This window comes from Hevea brasiliensis, chromosome 8, assembly GCF_030052815.1.
Source record: "Hevea brasiliensis isolate MT/VB/25A 57/8 chromosome 8, ASM3005281v1, whole genome shotgun sequence".
Taxonomy (NCBI): Eukaryota; Viridiplantae; Streptophyta; class Magnoliopsida; order Malpighiales; family Euphorbiaceae; genus Hevea; species Hevea brasiliensis.
In genome coordinates, this window is record NC_079500.1 from 54,481,919 (window position 1) to 54,509,527 (window position 27,609).

General features: G+C 33.0%; 2 protein-coding genes across 3 annotated transcripts; one reads left to right on the forward strand and one right to left on the reverse strand.

Moving 5' to 3' along the window:
* Positions 1-562: 562 nt before the first annotated feature.
* LOC110666505 (uncharacterized protein At2g38710-like) lies at positions 563-26,124 on the forward strand. The gene is made up of 6 exons (XM_058151567.1): positions 563-717; positions 863-997; positions 19,921-20,040; positions 21,942-22,056; positions 23,579-23,672; positions 25,625-26,124. Exons 2-6 carry the CDS (start codon positions 894-896, stop codon positions 25,816-25,818), a joined length of 627 nt encoding a protein of 208 aa, XP_058007550.1. The 5' UTR covers positions 563-717; positions 863-893; the 3' UTR covers positions 25,819-26,124.
* On the reverse strand, positions 10,283-11,374 carry LOC131182339 (uncharacterized). Of its 2 annotated transcripts, XM_058151568.1 has the most exons (3): positions 10,696-11,374; positions 10,486-10,604; positions 10,283-10,326 (listed from the first exon to the last, which is right to left on the reverse strand). In XM_058151568.1, exons 1-3 carry the CDS (start codon positions 11,051-11,053, stop codon positions 10,324-10,326), a joined length of 480 nt encoding a protein of 159 aa, XP_058007551.1. In that variant the 5' UTR covers positions 11,054-11,374; the 3' UTR covers positions 10,283-10,323. The 2 variants fall into 2 exon arrangements, 1 of the variants encoding a protein (XP_058007551.1); XR_009150680.1 differs by lacking the exon at positions 10,696-11,374 and having other exon boundaries at positions 10,283-10,334; positions 10,486-10,686.
* Positions 26,125-27,609: the final 1,485 nt, after the last annotated feature.

Below are 27,609 nucleotides of genomic sequence, written 5' to 3' on the forward strand. Positions count from 1 at the left end.
TTATTAAATAATTATTTATTTATTTTTAATTTAACTCATTAATTAAAAAATACATTTTAAGTCAATAGTCAAAAAAGCAAGTAATCAAACTAAACACCTTTTTAATTTGACAAATCAAAATGAAGAACTAAATCTTGAAGTTTTTAAAAATGAAATATATATATACTAATTTTGACATAATTCGATGATAAATTAAAATTAAGACTAAATAATTAATTTTTTTAAATTAAAAAACATTTATTAGTTATGAGATATCAAAAAAAGTAATTTATTTTTTCTGCTTCTTTACTTTTTATTAAGATAATTTTTATAGTTTATCTTTTAAATTTATTTCATATTTATTTTTATCTTTTAATTTTATTTTATTATGAAAAAATTCTTAAAATTTAATTTGTTTCACAAAAATATTTTTAACCTCTAATAATAAATTTTTATATTAAAAAAATAATGCACCATTTGTAAACGAAGGTTGAACACTGAATCTGAAAGAAAAAAAAAAAAAAAACTGAGACCTACTTAAAATTTTTTTTTTTTAAATAAAATTAAAATTTAGATTTTTTAACAATAAATTGAATGGTTAAAATTTTGGTACGAAGTTACCGGAGTTGCTTCTGCTGAATACTTGAGACTCGAGACGGATGCTCACTGCTTCAGCTATGGAGACAGCCGGAGGGAGAGAGACAAAAAATTAAAATAAAAATAAAAAAGTGATTTCTTGTAAGCTTTTCTTCTCTCTCTTCATTATTTAGAAACTAAGGGACCAAGAAAATAGTCTCTCAACAGAGAAATCAATCCGTCTTTCTGTCTTATTTAATACGGATCGTGAGAAGATCAATTGCGTGCTGTGTTTGGTTTCTTATAGAGACTCGAATTGAGCTGGAGAAAGAAAAAAAATGGTTTCAGCGAACAGGGAGATGGCGGTTTATTGTTTTGACACTCTCGTCGCTCACTACAACAGTGAGGAAGCTCCCCCTCCTGCCTTTGATGAGGGCCAGCAGTAATATCTCTCTCCTTTATGTATTTTAAGTGTGATTTTTCACTTATAAAGGGTAATTTTGATTTTGATCGGCTTGTTGCTACCTTAATTTTGATGGGTTTATGGAATTTTACTTTTTTTTTTTCCTGAGAATCAAGGAGTTTAATTTTTATTTTTAATGTTCTAATTTGAGTTCTATACCTTTCTTTTTGTTGGGTTTTTTTTTTTATATATATATTTTTTATGGAATTTTAGTTTAACCTGGTAGTAAGAAAATGTTAACATTGGGTTTTTGCTTCTGTTATTATTTTCAATATTGCGTACTTTTAATTTTTGAATTTTCTTAATTACTTTTATTTGCATTTGGTAGAGATGATGTGCTAGGCTTCAATGGTAATAGGCATATGTATGCTGATGAAATGTTCAATGCTTGTCTTGCATTTTTGTTTTTTTTTTTTTCCATGTGTTCTTATGTACAGAACTTTATTGTTATTTTTTATGAAATCGCACTTTGAAAGGCCTTGCTTTTGAAAAGTCTGCCTTTTTTTCCCATTTTTTAAATTGATTTTACAAAAATCTGCAACACCTGAAATTTTGAGATTCTGTAGTTGACAATTTGTTGATACTTTTGCATTTATGACATAGCATAGGACAAAATCTCTTGGCACTTATCATTATTCCTCAATGATGGTCTGTCCCTTTTGTGGCTTAATGCTTGGTACTTCTTCTCATTGACATGTGTTGCAAAATTGTTAAATTTTAGGGTACTGCATGTTGGGTTAGTATTGCCAAATGCCAAGCGTTGGCATGATTATTTGGACTCTGACAATTCTTGGTTATCACTCTTATAGTTGTATATGGTCTGCATATGATGGTATTATCACATTTTGATTGTTCTGTGTTCTAAACTCTAACTCAGAACCATATTTCTTAATTCAGCTGTAAAATGTTAGTGTCCCTATAACTTATGGGTTATTGGTATTTTGCATCTTCTGCTTAATAAGCACTTCCTAGTGCTCTAGTGTGATTAGCTTCACAGAATTTAGTTGAGTATATATGCTGGTCTGATATGGTTTGGCATGTTTGGTCAGTCATGTCAATGGAAAAAAATTGACCTTAGAGGCTTTGATACACACACAAAGACAAAGTTGGGATTTATGTTGTTGCTTATGTTATTATCTTTAGAGTTTATTAGGATGCTTAGAGGTGCCATTTTTCAAATTTTAACTTCTCTTTCTGGCTGCCATGACTGCAAAATTATGCGATCTTGTGAGCTTCAGTGCTTCATTCCCAAAATTGAATGCAAAGCCTTCTAAATTCATTTGTTTTGTTTCATTGATATGCGTAATCTTCTTCCTTGAGTGTAAATTGCACCTACTTGAGGCTTATTTTCAAGTTGGTTGATAAAAAGAAAAAAATTAATTTGTTCCAACTTCATTTCTAAATTTCTATTTTATCTACAGTTTGGTCATCATTGTAGGAATTGCTGCATTTCATTGGATCACCTCACGGGAAATGCAACAAAATCAATAGAATTTTTTTCCAAATATTTACATCATGATTAGAGGCAATTCTTTTGTATCACTTACATGATTAATAACATCTATGTACATGTAGAATCATGTACAAATGCAATTGGAAACTGGCTATAGTGGTGAAATTGGATCTAATTGGTCTTTGTTAACAATTTAAAATTAAGCCCAATGTTTGGTGACAAAGGGTGCGATTTATACCTCCTTCTTGGTCAATTGTATCCATTTTTATATTGTTGGGGAACTATTTTTGTGTGTGTTGATTAATATCAATTTAATCCCTTAAGGAATTTGTGACCAATAAATCAATAATAAGTCGCATTTATTATTGTATGAAAGCATACAAAAATGGGATGTAGCAGTGGTCAGGGATTTTGCTTCACACTATATTGGTGCTCAATGAGCAAAGCTTGCACACTTATAGTGCTTTTAGCTTTTCTTCATCATTTTTAATTTAATGCTTTTTATCCTTCGTTTATCTTTTCTTGTCTTATTTGTGTTCTTTTTTTTTTTCCCCTCTTAACAACCAGAAAAAAGTAATTTAGGCATGGTCAATTCTTCTTTTCCTCATGCTATTGATATTAATTTATCAATTCACATGATGTTACATTTTCCAATGGACTTTCAAAGGTGCTCTTTTGGTGCTTGTATACATTCTTGTTTTGCTAGTGCATCATGTTGATAACACTTTTCTACATAATAAATTTTGTATGTATATGTGCATGGTTCTATAAGGAATGATATTGGTAGATTTATTTGTTTTGTGTATTAGAACATGGATTTAAATAAAGGCTAGTAAGTTATGTAAAGGCCATTATGTAAAGGTTTTTGGAGGGTACTGTTGAAGGCATGGAAGCATGGATTTAAGGGCATTAGAGCATTGAATTTTAAAATTTATTCTAGGGTTACATGCACCATACCAAATCAGTTTTGTGCCTAGCCAATTTCTAATGCCCAAAAACATATCAAAACACATTTTAGCATGCATTAGAGGTCCATTTGCCATCATGAATTGAATTATAGAAATTAAATTCATTAAACCTAACTAAAAGAGGGATTATTGATTTCTAACCTCCAAGGTGCAGAATCAATCAATCTTACTCCCTTAGGGTGCTCCTAGGACTCCAAAGGTTGTCCCTCTAGCTTGTCCACCAAAAGCTTAACCAAGACTCACCAATGGCAATCCTTAAGCTCTTTTTCTTGTTTACCAAACAACTAAAATGAGATAGGCTTGCTTTAGTGAGAGTTAATGGATGTGGGTGTACTAGAAACACTTTCTAGAAAATTAATTCAAGATGAAAATAGAAGTTTGTCTTCAAGAATTAATTGAGAATTGAAGAAGAGAGAAAAAACTCCATGGTTGCCGTCCAACATGAAAGAGAAAGGGGGGAAATGATTTTTCTTCTTCTTTCTTCATTTATATACATAAGACAAATTCACTTAAATGCTTGCCACATGTCATGCTAGGATTAAATATCACTTTTGAAAGACTTAATCACATTAAGCCACTTGTCAAAGCTAGATTTAATCTTCATTTAATTATCTTTCATGAATGAAAGACAAATGACAAGCTTGTATGGTGCCATGTGTCACCATCACATAGTGCCACATGTCACCATATGAAAAGATCAATTTGCCCTTATGTATATCATTGAGTTCTCAACCCAAATTATTATTTCTCTTCTTCAAATTAATTTACATCATATATTAATTAATTAATTAATCTCCATTAATTAATCTTACAATTAAATTCATATTTAAACCTTTTTAAATATAAATTTAATTTATATTATACAGCCAATAACCTAGATTTGGTTTCAAGTCATGCTAGAGACTTTGCAATCTTATTGCAAACCAAACCTATTTAATTAATTAATTAAACTCTTTAATTAATCAATTAAATCATAATACACTAGGTGAATTACTTGTGTAGATGTGTGACTTACTAGGCTCATTACTAATTGACAATGAGAAATGATATTAACTCTTAATATCATTAGAATTTTTTCTTATTATAAATAATTTCTCTAAATCATTATAAGTATCTCATAGATCACGGTTGACACCTAGTATAACATGCCATGACTACCCAATCAGTAATAAGGAATACCTTAAATGAACCTTTTAATCATATGTTACCATACACTAAAATCTCTCCATTATAAAATCCCAATTCTAGCTGGAGTTATGGTTAATATCAAACTCCTTATGCTATGAATATTATGTTATCTTTTAATTTTAATTCTGTCAAAAACTCTTTTCCGACTAAGTCTATCTGTCCTGGCCAGGAACTTGAATCATCAATAACAATTAAATGAACATAGGATTTTCTTCCTATTTACTTAGGGTAACGGATCCCATCTTGATCAACACCTATCTCCATATATAACTAGTAGGAGCCAATACATGCTTATATATCCACATACAGTATGAGTATGAGAGCAGTATCAAACTCAAACCACCTATATACAAGATAACTGTGTTATCTCAGGTCTAAAGATTATATGCATTGATATGATATATGACAATGCCTTGACAAGAGTAAACTCCACGTGATTGTCACAAGTGTCACTGGTTCGGCCTACTTATCATGTACAAGCGCCTCTCATGTTTGTTATGTGGCATGAGACTCACCACTCCAACTTATTAATATCTCATTTTAATACTTTGGGAACAAATATGATTACAATCTTTCTGGATAAGTCATGTCCTTTGTGGAGTATCCTCGATTGTGAACCAATTTATGATAATTTGTATTAGAAATACTGTCACTCATATTTTTAACAACTTAAGAATAAAATTTCTAACAAAATATCAATGGACCTTTTCAATTACACATAAATAGATTATGTAAATAGAAAAGTGTAATTGCCTTTTATTAATAAAATATGTACGAGATACATACAAAATGATATGCTCTAGAGCATATTACTAACAACTGTTACCATTAGCCCAGTTATCTAAATGTCTTTTTTTTAACAACCATTACCACTATTATGTAATGGTAAAGACCGTTATCCATTGGCTTTCTGTTAAATCATTTTTTTTTTAGAGAGCAGCAGATCAGCCCGCTTTCCCAAACTACTGACACTCCCATTTTTCAAAATGTCCTTTTAGTATGTGGTTTTCATTTCTTCAACTCACTTCAAAAAAATTCCACATTTATGGAAGATCAAAACAAGGGTCATTTATAAAGGACTTAAATTTATTAGTTAAGGTTAGATTTATATCCTCTACTCTGGTTCATGCTAGTTAGTTAATAAAGAATATAAGTCACAGATTTAAGGTTTTATTTAATGTATTTATTCTTATTAGTTAGTTGGATCTCTTTATTTTATTGATTCTTGTAGAAAGAGATGATTCTCCTTAATTTCAATTAATCTGTACATGGGTATATATATATATATATACAATTGATTCCTATAATTGTGTTCTACTAATTAGGAAGAAATTCTAAATAAGAAATCCTAAATAGGAATACAGAATACAAAATATTTAGAGAAATAATATAGTGATTGACTTTCCATAACACTCCCCCTCAAGTTGGAGCATAGATGTTAATCATGCCCAAATTGTTACCAATGTAGTCAATCCTAGCTCCATTCAGAGTTTTTGTGAAAATATCTCCTAACTGCTCTCCAGTTTTGATGTGTATTGTTGAGATAATCTGTTGTTGAATCTTTTCACGAATAAAGTGACAATCAATCTCAATATGTTTGGTCCGCTTATGAAACACCGGATTAGAAGCAATATGGAGAGTAGCTTGATTATCACACCACAATTTCGCAGGCAGGGAGGTCTTAAAACTTGGCTCATCTAATAATTGAAGTATCCACATTACCTCACATACTGATTGTGCCATGGCTCTGTATTCGGATTCAGCACTAGATCGAGAAACTATACTCTGCTTTTTGCTTCTCTAAGACACCAAATTTCTTCCAACAAAAACACAATATCTAGTAGTTGACCTCCTGTCAACCTTAGATCCAGCCCAGTCGGCAGCTGAAAAACATTCAATACTCAAATGCCCATGATTACCATATAGCAAATCTCTTCCTGGAGTGCCCTTTAGATAACACAAGATTTGTCCCAAGACTTCCCAATGAGCAACAATTGGGGAAGACATAAACTGACTTACCACACTAACGGCATAAGCAATGTCAGGACGAGTGACTGTGGGAGAGGACTAGACATTGGTTAGACATTATATATTAAGAGATCATCTTCCTCCCCCTGACTCTCATAGACAGATGATTGAGGAAAAAATGGAGTGGACTCAAAAAATGTGACATCTGCAGAAACAAGATAACGATTAAGAGTAGGAGAGAAACAAAGGTACCCTTTTTGGAGTCGGGAGTACCCAAGGAAGACACATTTAAGAGATTTTGGATCCAATTTAGTAACCTGTGGACGAACATCACGCACAAAAACAGGTACAACAAAAAATATGGGGTTCAATAGGGAACAAAGATTTTGTAGGAAACAAAGCAGTATAAGGAATATTCCCATTAAGGACAGAAGACGGCATACGATTGATCAAAAAACATGTCATAGAAACTTCATCCGCCCAAAAGTGTTTAGGAACTTTCATCTGAAAAAGAAGAGCACGAGTTACCTCAAGAAGATGACGATTTTTTCTTTCGGCCACGCCATTTTGGGATGGGGTATCCACACAGGAAGAATGATGAAGAATGTCATTTTGTGTCATATAAGACTGAAATTGTGCTGAAAAGTATTCTTTGGCATTGTCACTTCTTAATATGCCCACAGAAATATTAAATTGAGTTTTTATTTCATTACAAAAGGCACAAAAGATAGAAAATAACTCAGAACGATTTTTCATTGAATATAACTAGGTAACACGAGAGTAATCATCAACAAAAGTAACAAAATAACGAAATCCAGTTTTAGAAGTAACAGAACAAGGACCCCAAACATCAGAATGAACTAACTCAAAAGGGGATGAAGCCCGTTTATTGACTCTAGAGACAGAAGGCAAACGATGATGTTTTGCAAACTGACACGACTCACATTCTAGTACTGATAAAGACTGAAATTGAGGACACAGCTTCTTCATGGTAAACAAAGAAGGATGATCCAATCTACAATGAGCTTCAAGAGGTGTTAAGGTACTGGAGCAAATAAGCGACCGCGATACATGATTTTCCAGAATGTAGAGACCACCTGACTCGCGTCCTCTACCAATAATCTGCTTCGTCGTAAGATCCTGAAACAAACACTGGTCAGGAAAAAAGGAAACAGAACAATTTAAGGTACGAGTAAGTTTACTAACAGAAAGTAGATTAAAAGAAAATTTTGGTAGACACAAAACAGAAGACAAAGAAATTGACGAAGTCGGATTTGCTGTTCCAGAACCCATGACACAAGAAGTAGAACCATCAGCTAAAGTAATAGTAGAGGAAGTGAGATTAGACTGAAAAGCAGATAGAAGACTAGAATTACCTGTCATGTGATCTGTCGCACCAGAATCAATAACCCATTTGGATAAGAAAGACACAAGGCGTGTAGTGGATTTACCTGACTCAGCGATCGCAGTGACAGGGGAACTGGTAGGCTTTAGAGATGCTTGATTCTGGGAAAATTGTGCAAAATCCTCTACAGATATCAAAATAGTTTTCTCAGAGGAAGATACTGTAAAATTCTCTGCTGCCATATTTGCCATCTGTGATCGCTGATTTTTCCTCTGAAGTTGCGGACATTTATATTTTGTATGGCTAGGCTCATGGCAATAACAAATGACTCCTCTTGAGTCCTGATTAGAACTAGATTCTCCATTACGCTGATTACTTCTGTTGCCTGTAATTCCTCCTCTACTTCTTCTATTACCCTGTTGTCCATTTGGATTACGGCTAATAAGAGCACTACTGGCAGGCTGTGAAGATTGGGTACTCTCTGTACGAAGGACTCGTGTGAACGTTTCATGCAAAGAGGAAATCTCAGAACTGGAGAGAATCTGAGATTTAGCAATCTCATACTCTGAAGGAAGGCCTGCAAGAAAACTCATAACAGCCAGTTGTTCCCATTGGGCCTGCTGAACTCTCACATCAGGACTAAAAGGCAACAATACATTAAGTTCCTCATATACCCGTTTAAAATCCATAAAATAAGCCGTGAGAGACTTATCATCTTTCTCAGCACGGTAGAATGTCTTATAAACATCATAAATACGAGAGATATTCCCTTTACCAGAATATAGAAAATGTAAGTAATCCATCAATTCCTTAATAAATTCACAGTGATTAATTAAACTAATTACCTCACTGTGAATCGAGTTCCAAAGCTGCAAAAATAACCGAGCATCCTCCCTTAGCCAAGTTTGTCGTGTATCATCAGTAGGTGGATCTTTAGTAAGGTGATCATCCTTATCAATGCTACGCAAACAGACCCTAATAGTCTTACTCCACTCCAGGTAATTCGAACCATTAAGTTTGTGTTCCGTGATCTTAGTCATCGCCGGAATCACATCAGAAATAACATTCTTATTGTCTGCCATTTGTTGTGACAAAGAAAACTAATCGAAATGCTAATCCAAAGTACTTATAGCAGCAAAATAACCCAAAATCACAAATCAAGCAAATACTGAAATAGGATCTGAGAGCCAATTCTCAGAAGTCCTTTAATGGTGTATTGGATCAGGCAACAGCACACAGTGGTGGAATGAGGGGGTTGAGGCGACGCCGGCGATGTTGATCGGGGTTGAAATGGCCGGTCGGCGGCCAAGGTCTCTCTTGAGCTGGGTGGTGAGAACAAATAGTCACCCTAGATAGATGCAGTGTTATCAAGGCGAAAGGCGACACTAAGGCGATAGAGTATTCTATGGCGAGAGGCGAGAGGCGAGGCGAGGGCCTTTTTGAAGCAAGGCGCCATAACCTTAATTGTTTAAATATATATATATATATATATATATATATATATATATATATATACACACACACACACACATACTTTTAAATAGTTGATAAGTAAAAAAACATATTAAAAAGAAAAAAAAATATTATTTACACTATGTTTATATCTAAAATAAGAGAAATTGAAAATAGTGCATACCTATATTTCCAGCTTAAGTAATACAAGTGAAAGTATGAGACTGTAAAATTAAAATATATAGCATAAGTAAAAACACACATAATAATAAGAGGTGTTAAAAAAAGAAATAGTTCATACCTGAATTTTCAGCAGATGTATATGATAAAAGTGACGCTATAAAATTATACATAATAAATAAAAAATTAGAAATAAGTCATAAGTCACATAATAGAAAATGTAAATTATGGAAGTTCAGACTTTAATACATAAAAATAAGTTGTAAGTCATAATAAACAAAATGCAAGAAGTACATAAAAAACTTATAACTAAAACTACTCATCATCAAGATTTCCAAAATCATCTTCATTTTCAACAACGGCCATCACAAATTCTTCCTCCTTTTCATCATCATCAACTTGCGAAGAGGATGCACCTCTCATTGCACGAGGCCTTCGAAATGATGGAGTTTCAACTGGTGGTGTTGATCTTGCAGCCGATCTCGATTCATAACGAGATTCAGAAACTCCAGCTACTCTATCAACATCACCCCAGGTCAATACGTCATTCATGAAAACAAGAGAATCATCATCATCATCATCCCCATCACCTTTTTCTAATTCACCAAGCAACCATTCATTACTCTCATCAATATTTGCCAAATCAATAGGTGTTGTGATATCCCCAAAAGTGTGTCGGCGTAGCAACGCTCTATTGTACTTCACATATACCAAATTGTCCAAGCGTTCTTGAAATAGCCGATTTCTTTTCTTACTATGAAGCTGTCATTTATTTTACAGTAACAAATAAGTTAAACTTCAAACTCAAAAGGCTCAAGATAAAATAACAAATTAAGAAATTTATATATATATATATATATATATATATATATATATATATATATATATATATATATATATATATATTACTTACATGCTCAAATACACTCCAATTTCTTTCGCAACCACTTGCACTACATGTGAGACTCAGAACCTTTACAGCAAACTTTTGTAGGTTTGGAGTTGAAGAACCATATGTTTTCCACCAAGCAGCTATTAAAATATAGAACCAATGATTGTTAAATTCATGATATAAATTAATAAATGAGCAAAATGAAAAATTAATAAGAATTAAATTAATAACCTGGAGATTTGGTTGTTCTTCCTCTAATAGCTGAAGGAAAATCAAAGGTCCCTGCAGCTGCCTTGTATTTCTCAATTTCATCAAGAATTATGTCAACTTTTGCTAAATTTTTTTCCATTTTATGAATGCACGAAAGCAATCCTATATTGACCTCTTCATCAGATTCAATTCTCATCTTATTTGGATAAAAAAATTCAGGATTCAAAAAGTATCCAGCAGCATGCAAAGGACGATGCAATTGAAGTGACCATCTCGCATCAATAATCTCAAAAATGCTCTTGTATTTCTCTTCATTGCCATTGAGTGAGTTGGCAATGGCTTCTTTAGCCCTATCCATGGCTTCATAAATATATCCCATAGCTGGTTTTTTTTCATTATCAACAAGTCGAAGCACACGAACAAGAGGACCGGAAACCTTAAGAGCATAAACAACATGATTCCAAGAGGCAGGACTCAAAACCGTCCTTTCATACTTTTTGCCTTTCACCTCTTTAGCCCATTTACTAGTTGTCCAACTTTCCGAAGTAAATATTTTTCTAATGTTGGCTTTCTGAAGATGAATCCTTCCCAGTGTAATAAAAGCAGTAGCAAATCTAGTTTGCCCTGGCCTTAGCAATTATACTCCATTAGTAAACTTTCGCAACATATTTAGAACTCCTGAAGAGCCATATGTGAAACCAGTAAGCTCAACAGCTTTGCGGAATATTTCTTTGAAAACACGGATCTTAAAGATATCCTTCAACATCAAATCTATACAATGAGCTGCACATGGAGTCTAGTATAGATGAGAAAAATTTGCTTCCAATATTCTCCCTATCATAAACAAGTAGAAAAATTCATTCCATTAATAATAAAAATAAAATGATTTTTTTTTTTAGTCATAAAAAAAATTAAATAAAAATTTTACCTACTGCAACATTATTTGATGCATTATCTGTAACAACTTGAACTACTTTTTTAGGACTAATTTCCATCAATTCTTTCTTAATCAAACTAGCCAACAATGCCACTGTCTTTGATTCATCACTTGCATCAACTGATTTAATAAATACACTTCCCTTTGGACTATTAGCTAAGAAATTAATCAAGGTTCTCTCTTTTCTATCCGTCCATCCATCACACATCAATGTACATCCATAATTTTCCCATTCTTTTTTATGAGACTCGAGAAGATCATTTATGATTTGTACTTCTTTGTTAAGTAACCAAACTCTAACCTCATGAAAACTTGGAGGTTTCATTTCTTTCCCATAATTTCTAATTGCTCGAATCATTTCTCCAAAGCTATCATAATTCACAGCATTAAAAGCTATTCCCACATCATACATCCATCGTGCTATGGCAACACAAGCACACTTCATTAACTCCTTTTTAGCTGGACTATTTTCATCAATGGTAGTTTGCCTCATATTTTTTCCCATAACAGCAGGTCTAGGGGAAAAATAACAGTCAATAGGCCCTCTACTACTTTGTGGTGGTAAAACTTTTGGTTTTTTAAAAGCACTAGTACCTGTAACCTCCAGTACTTGCCTTCTTCTTTCACTGCCAATTTCTTGCATCAACTCTTCCTCTTCCTCATTTTCATCTAATCCCAGTACTTCAACATCATCAAATTCAGGTGGTCTTTCCATATTCATAATTGATTTTTGCTCTCTTTTTTTAGCAATGAATTCCTGCATTTGATTCCTTACATATTCTGGACATTTTGGACACCGAATTACATTTTTGTAACCTCCAGCAAGATGTTGCTTGATTCTATTAATTCCTCCTTTATAAACTTTCATACAGTACATGCATTGAAGATCATTGGTATTGTTTTCACTAACTTGAATTACATGTGCCCATCCTGGGTTCGTTCTTTTACTACTAGCAGAAGATCTAGATGTATTATTCTTATCACCCATTTATAATCTAGCAAAAAAATTAACAAGAATAAAAAATAAATTAACAACTGTAGAAAGAGATGATTCTCATATATTTCAATTAATCTGTACATGGGTATTTATATACAATTGATTCCTATAATTGTGTTATACTAATTAGGAAGAAATCCTAAATAAGAAATCCTAAATAGGAATACAGAATACAGAATATACACAGAAATAATATAATGAGTGACTTTCCATAACACTCCCCCTCAAGTTGGAGCATAGATGTTAATCATGCCCAACTTGTTACAAATGTAGTCAATCCTAGCTCCATTCAGAGCTTTTGTGAAAATATCTCCTAATCGCTCTCCGCTTTGATGTGTCCTGTTGAGATGATCTGTTGAATCTTTTCACGAACAAAGTGACAATCAATCTCAATATGTTTGGTCCGCTCATGAAATACTGGATTAGAAGCAATATGGAGAGCAGCTTGATTATCACACCACAATTTCGCAGTAGGGGTCTTAAAACTGTCTCATCTAGTAATTGAAATATCCACATTACCTCACATACCGATTGTGCCATGGCTCAGTATTCGGATTCAGACTAGATCGAGAAACTACACTCGCTTCTTGCTTTTCCAAGACACCAAATTTCCTCCAACAAAACGCAATATCCAAAGAGTTGACCTCCTATCAACCTTAGATCCAAATTGGCATCCGAAAAACATTCAACATTCAAATGCCCATGATTACCATATAACAAACCTCTTCCCGAGCTCCTTCAGATAGCACAAGATTTGTCCCAAGGCTTCCCAATGAGCAACAGCTTGGGAAGACATAAACCGACTTACCACACTAACGGCATAAGCAATGTCGGGACGAGTGACAAGAAAGTAGTTCAATTTTCCTACCAATCTCTCAGATTCTCTGGATCTTCAAACAACTCACTATCCCCTGCTAACAGTTGTAAATTTGGAGTCATTGGTGCACTACAAAGCTTAGCACCTAATTTTTCTGTCTCTGTCAATAGATCAAGGACATATTTTCTTTGAGACAAGAAAATACCCTTCTTACTTCTCATAACTTCAATACCCAAAAATACTTTAATAATCCCAAGTCTTTGGTCTAAACTGGTTTGGAGGAAGGTTTTAAGAGATGAAATACCTGCAGAGTCACTCCCAGTGATGATAATGTCATCCACATAGACTACCAGGAGAATTAGACCAGCCTCAGATTGCTTATAAAATACTGAGTGATCACACCTACTCTTTTGCATACCAAATTCTCAGATCGCTTCACTGAATCTCCCAAACCAGGCCCTAGGACTTTGTTTCAAGCCATAAAGAGACTTCCGAAGCCTACAAACTTTACCCAACTCCCCCTGAGCAACAAACCCAGGTGATTGCTCCATATACACCTCCTCCTGAAGATCCCCATGAAGGAAGGCATTCTTGATATCCAATTGGTGCAGGGGCCAATCATATGTAGCTGCTAAAGAGATAAACAAGCAAATGTAAGTAAGTTTAGCTACAGGAGAAAAAGTGTCGAGTAATCAACCCCATATGTCCGAGCATATCCTTTTGCTACAAGGCGTGCTTTTAATCTAGCCACGTAACCATCGTGATTTACCTTTCATCAGAATATCCATATGCAACCAATAGCTTTCTTACCAGTGGGCAAAGGCAACAGCTCCCATGTACCATTAGCATCTAAAGCCTCCATTTCCTCTTTCATAGCAAAGACACTGGGCCAGATGAGACAAAGGCCTCACCAACACTATTAGGGATGGGAATAGAGTCTAAAAAAGTAACAAAACACTGAGAACAAGAAGACAATTGATTATAAGAAACAAAAGAAGAGATAGGGTAAGTACATGAACGTTTACCTTTACGAAGAGCAATGGGTAAGTCTAGATCAGAATCATGATCGTGATGAGGTACAGGATCTCCCAACGAAGTAGCCGGTGGAGGATCCGAGTCGAATCTCCAATCTCCGGAATAAACATGAACAACGGAGGCCGAGTAGGTCTAGAGACGGAAGAAATAGGCTGTGAGAGAGGACTAGACATTGGTTGGACAGTATATATTAAGATATCATCTTCCTCCCCCTGACTCTCATACACAGATAATTGAGAAAAAAATGGAGTGGACTCAAAAAATGTGACATCTGCAGAAACAAGATAACGATTAAGAGTAGGAGAGAAACAACGGTACCCTTTTTGGATCCGGGAGTACCCAAGGAAGACACATTTGAGAGACTTTGGATCCAATTTAGTAACTCATGGACGAACATCACGCATACAAAACAAGTACAACAAAAATACGGGTTCAACGGGAAACAAAGATTTTGTAGGGAACAAAGCAGTATAAGGAATATCCCCATTAAGGACAGAAGAAGGCATACGATTGATCAAAAAACATGCCGTAGAAACTGCATCCGCCCAAAAGTGTTTAGGAACTTTCATATGAAAAAGAAGAGTACGAGTTACCTCAAGAAGATGCTGATTTTTTCTTTCGGCCACGCCATTTTGAGATGGGGTATCCACACAGGAAGACTGATGAAGAATGCCATTTTGTGTCATATAAGACTGAAATTGTGCTGAAAAATATTCTTTAGCATTGTCACTTCTTAATATGCGCACAGAAATATTAAATTGAGTTTTGATTTCATTACAAAAGGCACAAAAGATAGAAAACAACTCAGAACGATTCTTCATTAAATATAACCAGGTAACACGAGAGTAATCATCAACAAAAGTAACAAAATAAGGAAATCCAGTTTTAGAAGTAACAGAACAAGGACCCCAAACATCAGAATGAACTAACTCAAAAGGGGATGAAGCCCGTTTATTGACTCTAGACACAGAAGGTAAACGATGATGTTTTGCAAACTGACACGACTCACATTCTAGTACTGATAAAGATCAAATCGAGGACACAACTTCTTCATGGTAGACAAAGAAGGATGACCCAATCTACAATGAGCTTCAAGAGGTGTTAAGGTACTGGAGCAAACAAGCGATCGCGGCACATGATTTTCCAGAATGTAGAGACCACCTGACTCACGTCCTCTACCAATAATCGCCGTCGTAAGATCCTCAAACAAATACCGATCGGAAAAAAGGAAATAGAACAATTTAAGGTACGAGTAAGTTTACTAATGTAAAGTAGATTAAAAGAGAAATTTGGTAGACACAAACAGATGACAAAGAAATTGACGGTCGGATTCGCAGCCTGCAACCCATGACACAAGAAGTAGAACCATCACCTAAAGTAACGATGAGGAAGTGGGATTAGACCAAAAGTAGATAGAAGACTAGAATTACCTGTTATGTGATCTGTCGCACCAGAATCAATAATCCATTTGGATGAGGAAGACACAAGGCATGTAGTGGATTTACTCGACTCGTGATCGCAGTGATAGGGGAACCGTAGGCTTTAGAGATGCTCGACATCGGGAAAATCGTGCAAAATCCTCTGCGGATACCAAAACAGCTTTTCGGAGGAAGATATCAGAGAATCTTCTCACGCCATATTTGCCATCCGTGATCGCTGATTTTTCCTCTGGTTGCGGACAATTATATTTTGTATGGCTGTGCTCATGACAATAATAACAAATAACTCCTCTTGAGTCCCGATTAGAACTAGCCTCTCCATTACGCTGACATTACATTGCTGTAATTCCTCCTCTACTTCCTCTTCTATTACCCTGTTGTCCATTTGGATTACGGCTAATAAGAGCACATCTTGCAGTCGTGAAGATTGGGTACTCTGCATCTGAAGGACCCGTGTGAATGTTTCATGCAAAGAGGAAATCTCGAATCGAAAGAATTCGAGATTTAGCAGCCTCATACTTTGAAGGAAGGCTCGCAAGAAAACTCATAATGACCAGTTGCTCCGTTGGGCTCATGAACTTTCACATCGTAACTAAAAGGCAATAATACATTAAGTTCCTCATATACCCGCTTAAAATCTATAAAATAAGCCGTGAGAGACTTATTCTCTTTCTCAAAGACGGTAGAATGCCTTACAAACATCATAAATACGGATATATTCCTTTACCGAATCACGTAAAATCTAAGTAATCTATCAATTCCTTAACAAATTCACAAAGTGATTAATTAAACTAATTACCTCACCGTGAATCGAGTTCAAGCCGCAAAACAACCGAGCATCCTCCCTTAGCCAAGTTTGTTGTGTATCATCAAGAGGTGGATCTTTAGTAAGGTGATCATCCTTATCAATGCTACGCAAATAGACCCTAATGATCTTACTCCACCCGGATAATTCGAACCATTAAGTTTGTGTTCCGTGATCTTAGTCATCATCGGAATCACATCGTAAATAACATTCTTATTGTCCGCCATTTGTTGAGACAAAGAAAACTAACCAAACGCTAATCCAAAGTGCCGATAAAGAACAAAATAATCCAAAATCACAAATCAAGCAAATACCGAAATAGGATCCGAGAGCCAAACCTCGAAGTCCTTTAATGGTGTAATCGATCGTGCAACAAAGACACGGTGGTGGAATGAGGGGATTGAGGCGACGCTGGCAATGTTGATCGGAGTCGAAACGGCCGGTCGGCGGCCAAGGTCTCTCCTGAGCTGGGTGGTGAGAGCAAATAATCACCCTAGATAGATGACCTGCTCCGATACCATGTAGAAAGAGATGATTCTCATATATTTCAATTAATCTGTACATGGGTATTTATATACAATTGATTCCTATAATTGTGTTATATTAATTAGGAAGAAATCCTAAATAAGAAATCCTAAGTAGGAATACAGAATACAGAATATACACAGAAATAATATAATGATTGACTTTCCATAACAACAACAAATTAACAATATCCAATATAAATTAAATAAGTAATTAACAAGAATAATAAGTAAAAAGTAAAACAGTAAACTAATTAACAACAAATTAACAATGCCCATATAAATTAAATAATTAATTAATAAGAACAAAAAGTAAAATCATAAATTAACAATGCCTATATAAATTAAATAATTAATTAATAAAAACAAAAAGTAAAATCATCAAATTAATAATAAATTAATAATACCATATAAAATAAACAACTAATGTCTAATTAACAAGACAAAAGTAAAACTAATTAATCTAACAACTAATTAACAATAATAAGAAGTAAAAAGTAAACTAATTAACAACAAAGTAATAATGTCAATATAAATTACACAATTACTTACTAAGAACAAAAAGAAAATAATCAAATTAACAATAAATTAATAATACCCATATAAAATAAACATCTAATATCTAATTGACAAGAAAAAAGTAAAATTAATCAAATTAAAACTAATTAACTAGAATAACAAGTAAAAGGTAAACTAATTAATAATAAATTAACAATACCCATATAAATTAAACAATTAATTAACAATAATAAGAAGATAAAAAATTAAATTAACAATAAATTAATAATACCTATATAAAATAACTAATTAATTAACAAATAATGTCTAATTAACAAGGTAAAAAGTAAAACTAATCAAATTAACAAGAATAACAAATAAAAATTAAACTAAATACCAACAAATCAACAATACCCATATTAATTAATCAACTAATTAAACAAGAATACAAAGTAAAATAATCAATTTACCAATACCCATAAAATTTAAATAATTAATTAACAAAAATAAAATAATTAAATTAACAAATAAATAAATAATTAATAATAACTAATTAATTATAAGGAGGAGAAGGAAAAAAAAAAAGAAAAAATAAAAAGGGACTGCTGAAAGAAGAAGGAGGAGAGGGAAAAAAAAAAAGAAAAAAAAAAAAACAGAGCAGCAGGAAAGGGACGTGAGATCGAACAGAGCAACAGGAAAGGAAAAAAAAAAAGGACGTGAGAGAGAGATCGAACAGAGCAGCTGCAGGAAAGAAGAAAGGTGGAGAGGGAGAAAAAAAAAAAAAGAAAGGGACGTGAGAGAGAGAGATCGGAGCGGGGAAAGAAGAAGAAGAAGAAGAAGAAGAAGAAGAAGATAAGAGAGAGAGAGGGCGTACCTGTCGTCATGAAGTCGAGGTTGAGGAGAAAAGCGTCTCTGTGAGGTTGAGGAGAAAAGCGTCTCTGCTGGTGGAATGGTTGCATCGGGTAAGTAGATAGTAGGTTTATTGATTTTTTAATTTAAAAAAAAAAAAACACTTACCGTTGCTTTGAAGAGGCGTTGCCTCTCGCCTGCGTCGCCTCTCGCCTTTCCGGCCGGAGGCGTCGCCTCCTCCAAGTCCAGCCAGGCGTTCCAGTCGAGGCGACAGAGAGGCGCCTCGCCTCCCCTGGCGCCTCCCCTGAGCGCCTCGCTTGCCTTTGATAACACTGAATAGATGACCTGCTCTGATACTATGTAGAAAGAGATTATTTTCCTTAATTTCAATTAATCTGTACATGGGTATATATATACAATTGATTCCTATAATTGTGTTCTACTAGTTAGGAAAAAATCCTAAATAGGAATACAGAATACAAAATATACAGAGAAATAATATAGTGATTGACTTTCCATAACAATTCTATAAATTTCTGATTCTATAAATATCTATTAGTTTCCTACATTTTGCAAATTTTTCAAAAAAAATTGTGTAGCAGTAAGCCCTTATTGTTATATTACAGCCATGAACCTCTTGGATTAATTTCACTAATGATCATTGAAAATATCACTAATTCATTTTGTGCTCTTTGAATTTCAATTGGTCATGATAAACTGATTTAATTTTTGTTCACGTATCAATTAAGGTCACTTAGAGTGGACTTTGGCCAGAAAATGGCTGGACTAATTTGCCATTCCATTTTTTCTTTTAACAATTATAAGATGGTTTGGTGGGTTCCAAAATTTTGTCGCCTCCACCTAGCACTGATGTCTTTCCCCCTCTCTCTCTTTCCTGCCTTTTTCCTCCTCTTTCTTCTTTTTTGTGTGTATTTGGGATTTCAAAGTAAAATTTTGAGATAAGGATCATAACAAAAAATTTAAATAAACTTTGTATGCGCAAATGACTCTTCATATGATTTTTTTGCTTTACATAATTCTTCACGTAGCAAATAGCTCATCTGCTTATTAAACCTTTTATTTTTTTGGGAAAAAGGGGGGGTGTGGGTGGAAGGGCCCATTAAACCGTCTCACTAGGATTAGAAAAACCCCAGTAGTAATTCGATGTCAGATTTTTTGTTATTCCAATATAATTAACCTTACTTGATACTCTTATTTTATTGTGACCAATTGAAATTAAATGATTGCAAAAATGATTTAGTGATAACTTTATTGATCGTTGGTGAAATTAGTGTGAGCCTTTTTTGTCTTGTTCTCATGTGACATGGATATTATTTTGTTTCAGCCCACTATTTGTCACGTGGAAGAAAATGGTCAATGGTGGTGAGCCTTGTTTACGTGGATGCATTGGAACACTAGAAGCTCAGTGCTTGATTAATGGGTTTAGGGACTATGCTTTAACCAGGTATTGCAACATTTTGCAATTGAACCATGAATGTGTATCATATGTTTGCCAATATCTAACTTCCTCACTCCTGTCTCCCTCTCCCTAAGAGGAATACGTTCAAATGTTTGCATTTCTACCTCTCTTTCTCTCTTTCTATGTGTGTTTATCTGTCTATCTATCTGTCTGCCTCTCTCTGATTTTTTGTGCTTTAATGTGTAAAGCATGTTAGTAACTATATGTTTAGTTGCGCATTTAGCTTTGAGGAAGTAGGATAGGCCTCTACTTCAGTAACTGTGCTACTGATGTTTGTGCATTGAGCAATATGGTAAAAATTCAGTTTTAAAAAAATGGTAAAATTTGTTGTTGTAGGAAGTGAACATATATGTATTCCAATTTTGTTTTCCTAGTATGTTTAGGATTGATTATAGGGATTTATTTTCCTGTTTGAGAACGCAATTATGGTAACTAGATTGTATATATATATACCTGTACACATTCATTGTGAAATATGAGAAGAAAATATTCATTCTCTTCAGTTGTAGAGGTGGAATACTGATACAAATTTACAATGGAACTATTTGTTCGTACAGGGCAGTTTTGGGTACTCTCTGTTGATGCATGTTTATGGTATGCTGGGTTGTAGAAATAGGGATTCAGTTCAAGAAGGTGAAGAATATGTTTAATGTGTATGTTTATATAGGATGAGAGAGCAACAAAGTCTTGCAATTAATGGTCAATTGAGAATTGGGCAGCAAATGAGCCAAATTTCTTGATTTACTTGGAGCTTGGCTCGATAAAGCTTGATTAAACTTGTTTGTGAAGGTTGGATCTATTTGAAGATTACTTTTAAAGCTCATATTGATGATTAATAACTGTAAATCAGGATGTTATTTTATGACAGACATTTTTTCCCACGTGTGGGCCTTAATTGGGATGTGATTCTTATTGTTATCATAAAAAACCAAGTTATACAGCATAACTTTTCATCATTAATCATAGGTGTTAATAAACACATCCACAAAGTTAACAAAACTAACTCATGGGAACATACCCATGTTTCTGATATGTGTCAACAATGACTTAAAAATTTTAAATTAGTTAATGTTTGTACCATGTTATTTTTGGTTTATGCATGAATTAATCACTTTGGAATGTCAACTGTCTTGTTTTGGTTTGTTATTTTCCAATTGGAATAAATTTCAAATTGTTCGTTGAAAGGTGAAAGTCAAATGGGCACACATTGTAATTTTGAATTCAATTAGGTACCACTTTTTATTTAGGGTCAATTCAGCCTAATTTTTTTTACTAGAAAAATCACAATAATATTTTTTTTCATATTCTTGAATAATAAAAAAAATCATATTTGATGAAATATTGTCTATTTTTTAAAAATGAAAAATTAAAATTGTGATTTTTCATATCCTTTAAACTTTTGAAGAAATAGCAAGAAAGAGCTAGAGAGGATGGAAATGATAAATTCACTCGCTTTTCTTCTTGTTCTTTCTATTGGCGGGTTCTTACTCTTATGGGTATAGTGATTTTGAAATATTGATGAAGCTCAAGTCCTACTTGCTTGGACTAAATGGCCATGGCCTGGATGACTAGAAACTCTCGCAGTCTTCCTTAGTTATCTGTTCCTCTGTAATTAATTTATAGTCTCTTTGCTACTCATAGTTATATTAATTTGGCGTTCTAGTAATTTTATGATGCTGGGAGTGCTACATATAAAACAAGTGGAATCGTTTACTTTTTTGCTGCATGTGCATCGACAATGATAAATATTTGTTGTTCCTCATATCCTTTCAGTTAAGAATGTCTAACTGCTTTTGCATTTCTTCATTCTTTGAAGTATATTGGATGCTTCTGATATACTATGACTATGTAGAGTCTATTTTCCATTTTATTTTTATTACTTGCAGTGCTTTGAAGGACCGCAGATTTCCTCCAATACAGCCTAAAGAATTGCCTTCTCTAGAATGTACAGTTTCTGTTCTGACTGATTATGAAACTGCTAACAATTATCTTGATTGGGAGGTATGTGCTTTTTTTTTTTTTTACTTATTTTAATTCTTGGGACAATTATGCCTTCTCTATATCACTTGGCTTTGTTGTGAGTAGCGCTTTGCATGTTAATGACAAATTCAATATTTTATAGTCTGACAACATTTTTTTGCCTAAATATACATAACATCTGTAGAATGTTTTTCTTAACAGATGTTCACATGAGCAATAAAGCAATTTATCAAACTATGCTTGTTTTCAAGCTTAGTAAAATTGTTTTTCTAATTTAAATTGATGGGGGGTCCACAGATTGGATCATAAATCATATGATTTTACAAATTGCATATAATAAATTAATGTAAATCAAGCTCCTTATTGCATGAGGATCCCACATTGCTAGCTGTAAATAAAGTTTGCAAACCTTTTCTTTGCATTGCAAATAGGTTATCTTTATAGCTTATCAAGCATAAGTTTCACCTAATAGATTTGCAATAGATAAACTGATATTTGATTTTCAAAATTTAATGAACTTTAAAATAAAATAAAAAAAATCTAGGAGTTGAAACCAACATATGCATTTTTCAAGTATTGTTTAGCAATTAAGCCAACTTATTTGGTCATATTTGTATACTTAATTTATTGTATGTGTGTGTGTAAATATATAATTAAAAGTAAGACATACAACTAAATAGTAAGTATAAATACATCAAATAAAGACATTGAATCCATCATTAGCGTTAATTATTTTAAAACTAAAATAACTAGGTAGATATCATCAAGGCTCATTTTGTTACCTTTGAGTAACGGTCAGTAATGGCCATTATCATTATGAAACGGCTGTAATAGCTATTTACCAGGATGAAATTTAAATGCCCATTAGTCATAGGTTGTATCAGTAGAAACATTTATTTAACAGCCGTTACGTAATAGCCGTTATTTAAAATCATTTCTCTAAATTTAAGGGGCAAGGGGACCCAAACCAAGTTGGGATTGGATTTGGGCTTGGACATAGTGTATAACGGAATGGCCTAGGCTAGCTTGGAGCAAGTGAAAAATGGTTGACGGGATTTTTGCTTGCTCAAATTTAACATAGCTTGTTAATTGAACATATCTATTGGACACATGCCATCAATCTTACTATTGAGAGGGAGGAAAAAAAGAACATAATTCTATTGAGTATTTTATTTGTATTTTCTATTTTTTAATTTTAAAGAGGATTTCTAAGAATGAATCCTACTTTATGTTGATTTTTCTAAAGTTCTAATTTAAAATAATATCCCATTTCAAATGCACCCATTGAAGGTGGTACTTGGATTAATTCAGCTGTGTTACAGCGTGCAATGTAACGTTAGTCATTTAAATTTTAACTAAATAATCATGTTATTTTGGTTACTAATATAAAAGAAATATAAAGGAACGGTTTAGTTATAACTAGAATTTCTTGTATGAAGGAATCTACTTATCGCCTTACTCTTTGCAAATGCTTCAAAGTTTTACTTGAATGATTTAATAACTCATGATCATTTTTTTTTTAATTTTCCCATTCTGGTTGCAGATTGGAAAGCATGGTTTAATTATTGAGTTTATTGATCCTAATAACAATATAAGGCGAAGTGCCACATATTTGCCTGAGGTAGCTGCCCATGAAGGTATGCCTTGTTCTTAATTTTGACAATTATATTGAGACAATATTACTCATCGTTCTTGTATTGGTCACTAAATTTCAATGTTTCTTAAACATCACCAAGCATTTATCACTGTAACAACAAAACCGTACTGGCCAAAGTGTGGCAAAATTCAAACCACAGAAGTGTGGCTAAATTCAAACCCATAGTTGTGGCAATTATGTCGGACATGAAACAAAATAAAATATGACCTTTCTTTCTTCTTTCTTTCTACTCTCTCACAACCTTTCTTTTATATGTTTTTTACATGCATAGATAGGAGAGACAGGGAAGATATTTTAAAAAAAAAAAAACTAAGTGTGCAAAATATATTTTAAAAGTCCAATACGGTTGCCAAGTCAAATTTTCTCATTGAAATTGACCAACAATTGGTCCTACTGTTGTGATCAGCGCCAAGGTTGAGTGGTTTTAATAGAAAAATTGAAAGCTAATGATTTTAATTGGATTCAATGGCAAATTTTAATGTTTCTGAGTATATTTGTTTCAAATTGTGGTTTAGGCTGCAACCATGTTGGGTCTAAATTTTTTAACCTTGGACTGCGGCCTAGCTTGGCTTGACTATCAACTTGTGTTCTTACTCAATCTCAACCCAATTGTATCTTACTAATTTGATGAGTTGGGCATTACACGAACACTATTCCCTTCCCTTGCCCATCTTAGAGGTTGGCCACTATTAGGCTGGTACAGGTTGGGCATAAAGTCATACTTCCTTGCCCAAACTTGGGTTTTTGGTAGGTGAAGCCAGGCGGGATTGTGATCAGGTCTAATTGGAGGTGAAATTAACCCTATATTATATAAATGTCTTAATTATGCTTATATTTTATGTTGGTGATCTGGGATAAAATATAGAGGTTGGTGGTTTATTTCATTTTGGATTAACTACATATTTAGTTCTATTACTCTTATTAGTTTGTTTGGCATTGCTGTTAGAGCTATTGTTAAGAAAAACACTTATTTTAAATATATTAGTTAGAGATCATTAAAAATGATTTAAAATTAAATTTAATGAGTTTTAGTCATTAGAACACTACTAAAATAACAAAATTGCTTTTCTCAAATTGTATTTTTCAATAGCATCTAAAATAGTGTTTTTTTCTTGAAGAGCAGTTTTAGCTCTCAAACCACAATACCAAATAGGCACTTAGAAAATTCAATCAGTCTTGATATATATATATATATATATATTTGTTCTTTCTTTCTCATTTTTAATTAACTCTGCATCCCTTTGTTTGTTTGAGGGAAACTCTGCATTCTTTTTAAAAAGTAACATGCGGGTACTTTTTCGTTAAAAAGAATTTAATGGTGTTAACAAGTTTAATGATCTAGTCTAACTCATTAAGGAATTGTTTATTTCCGTCTATTTGGTTCCACAATGTAGGCAAAAAGAAGAAAAGAATGAGGGGAAGAAGAGAGCAGGGGAAATAAGACAAAAGAATTGCCGCATCAAATTTTCTTTTTTTGTTTTTTGAAAAAAGAAAAGAGCTGACTATAACTTTTTCCTTGTTGATGTGGCATGCCATGTAAGGAATTTAACAGAAGAAGAAATCAGCTCAATGCTACATCTGGAATATTAACTTTTTTAGGTGGAAGAGAAACTGTGACCAATAGCATTAGGACTTATGTAATCTGTGTTTAGTCTGGTTTTGTTGCAAAATTTCGCTCAGGTCCCAATTGTAAATGTAAAAATTCTGGGAAGATGTCATGTATCTCATTTCTTTCTATGCAGAAGAAAGCTAGGTGACTTGCTGCTACTTCAGAAAACTAGTTTCTGCATTTGCAGGGCAGAGTGCTCATGTTAGACCTGTGTATAAATTCAACATAATGCTTATATTGCATTACATAAATGCTTTAATTCGTGATAAAATGATGCCCCACTCAGTTGTGTGTTTATGATTAAGTTTGTCTTCTTGGTTCAGGTTGGACAAAAGTGGAAGCAATTGACTCACTGATGCGTAAAGCGGGTTACAGTGGCCATATCTTTGAGTCACTTCGGAATTCTATACAATTAACTCGTTATCAGAGCACAATATTTACTATGACCTATAGTGACTATGCCTTATATGTCGAGGCAACCAGGGGTGCAGCTCCTGCTTCTATTATTGGGGGCTAAGCCCATCAACCATTGATACTGAAACAAGCTTTTGCATAGCTGAGCTTGTTTGCCTCGACCAAAGAATTATTTCAAAAAGACACATGGGTTGGAATGGATTTGTTTTTATTCCAAACAAACTGCTTAAATATTATTCTTCAGATTCATTTGATTTTGAAGAAAGAACCAGAAACACACCTAGTTGTGATCACTCAGGCTTGTGGCCTCATCGTAGAACATTCATATTTGACAGCTCCTCTAAAAAGCTGTGCTGGTGTACTCTTTGAATTTTCAAAATTTATCCCAGTGTGTTAGTTTACTGCAACATTCTCATGCTTTTTATTTTAACAATTGCTGTTCACGCATCAGTTACTTGCAAGTAATTAATCATTTGCATGCATTGTTAATAATTATCCCTTCTCTTTACGATGAGAAGTTAGAAGGAAAAGGAGCAGAGTCCCTGCATATTTTCGTTTTCTGATTCTATGATATGATCCTATTGAGGCATTTGTAGATTATGCAATTGGTTTATATGCCAATTTTCCTGCCTTCAAAACTGCCTTACAGGTTTTTTTAATGCTTGCTTTCAGATCTCTATTTCCACATATGGACCAATCCAATGACTTTGTAGGATTTTAAATTTCATTCCACTGCTCTTTATTTAATTTAATTTAATTCAGTTTTTAAATTTGATTCAAAATGCTATCATTAGTTAGATATATTGAAACTTGGTTTATGTAAGAGTCATTTTGATATCTAAATGAAGGTCATTTATGTGTCATCATGCTCAAACGGAACGGAAAAGCTATTATTGAGTTCCCCTCCCCGCCACGTCCTTTTTTCAAGCTCTTGAATTAGACAAAAGAAATAAAAATAAAAATCAAAGGTTTACATTAAATCACAATTATAGCTCATCCTTTTAATTTTGTATAATCTTATAACTTATCAATTGTCACAATTGTATAAAAAAGAAAAATAAAATGAAATTTGAGAAAATTAATAGTAAATTATAATATAATTTTTCAAATTTTATTTAATTAATAAAATAATTAATTTAGACGTTACAAAATATATTTTTATATTGATTATATATATTTTTATTTATTATAAAAATATATTTTATATTTGTTTTTAATGGAAATATTTTTATTAATTGAAATTATCATAATTATCTTTTGAATCAAATCAAATAAATTCATATGTTCAAAAATAAAATATAAAAATAAATTTGTATTATTTTACAAAACAAATTTGGAAAAGGAAATTATAGTTGAAAATAATATATTACATATGAATTATGATATTTATTAAATAAGCTATGTATGTTAATTAGAGTAAACTATTTATTAGATGCATGATAAATATATCTTCAGTTATAACTAAATTTTCTTTTTAATTTAATTAAAGAATAAATTAATTACAAAACTAAAATCTCAAGAAAATAATTATACTAATTAATAATATACCACAAAATTATAAACATCCAAAAATTTATATTGTAAATTTTTTCTTACACATATTTCAGTTGTGATTATGCTTAAAGGCCTCCGTGATGTGTTACTAACTCTATGTTTCACATTCTTTACTAGAAAAAGTTTTAAAAATAATAATTATAATTAAAATAAATGCCCATTGATAACTTAATTGTACAAAAAAATATCAAACTTTTGAGTCAATTCACATTTATATATATAACTCCAAATGGATAAAATTAAAATTTGAAAAGTTAATGGTAAATTATAATATAATATGTAAAATTCTATTTGATTAACAAATAAAATTTTTGAATATAATCGTGATTTAACATAAATA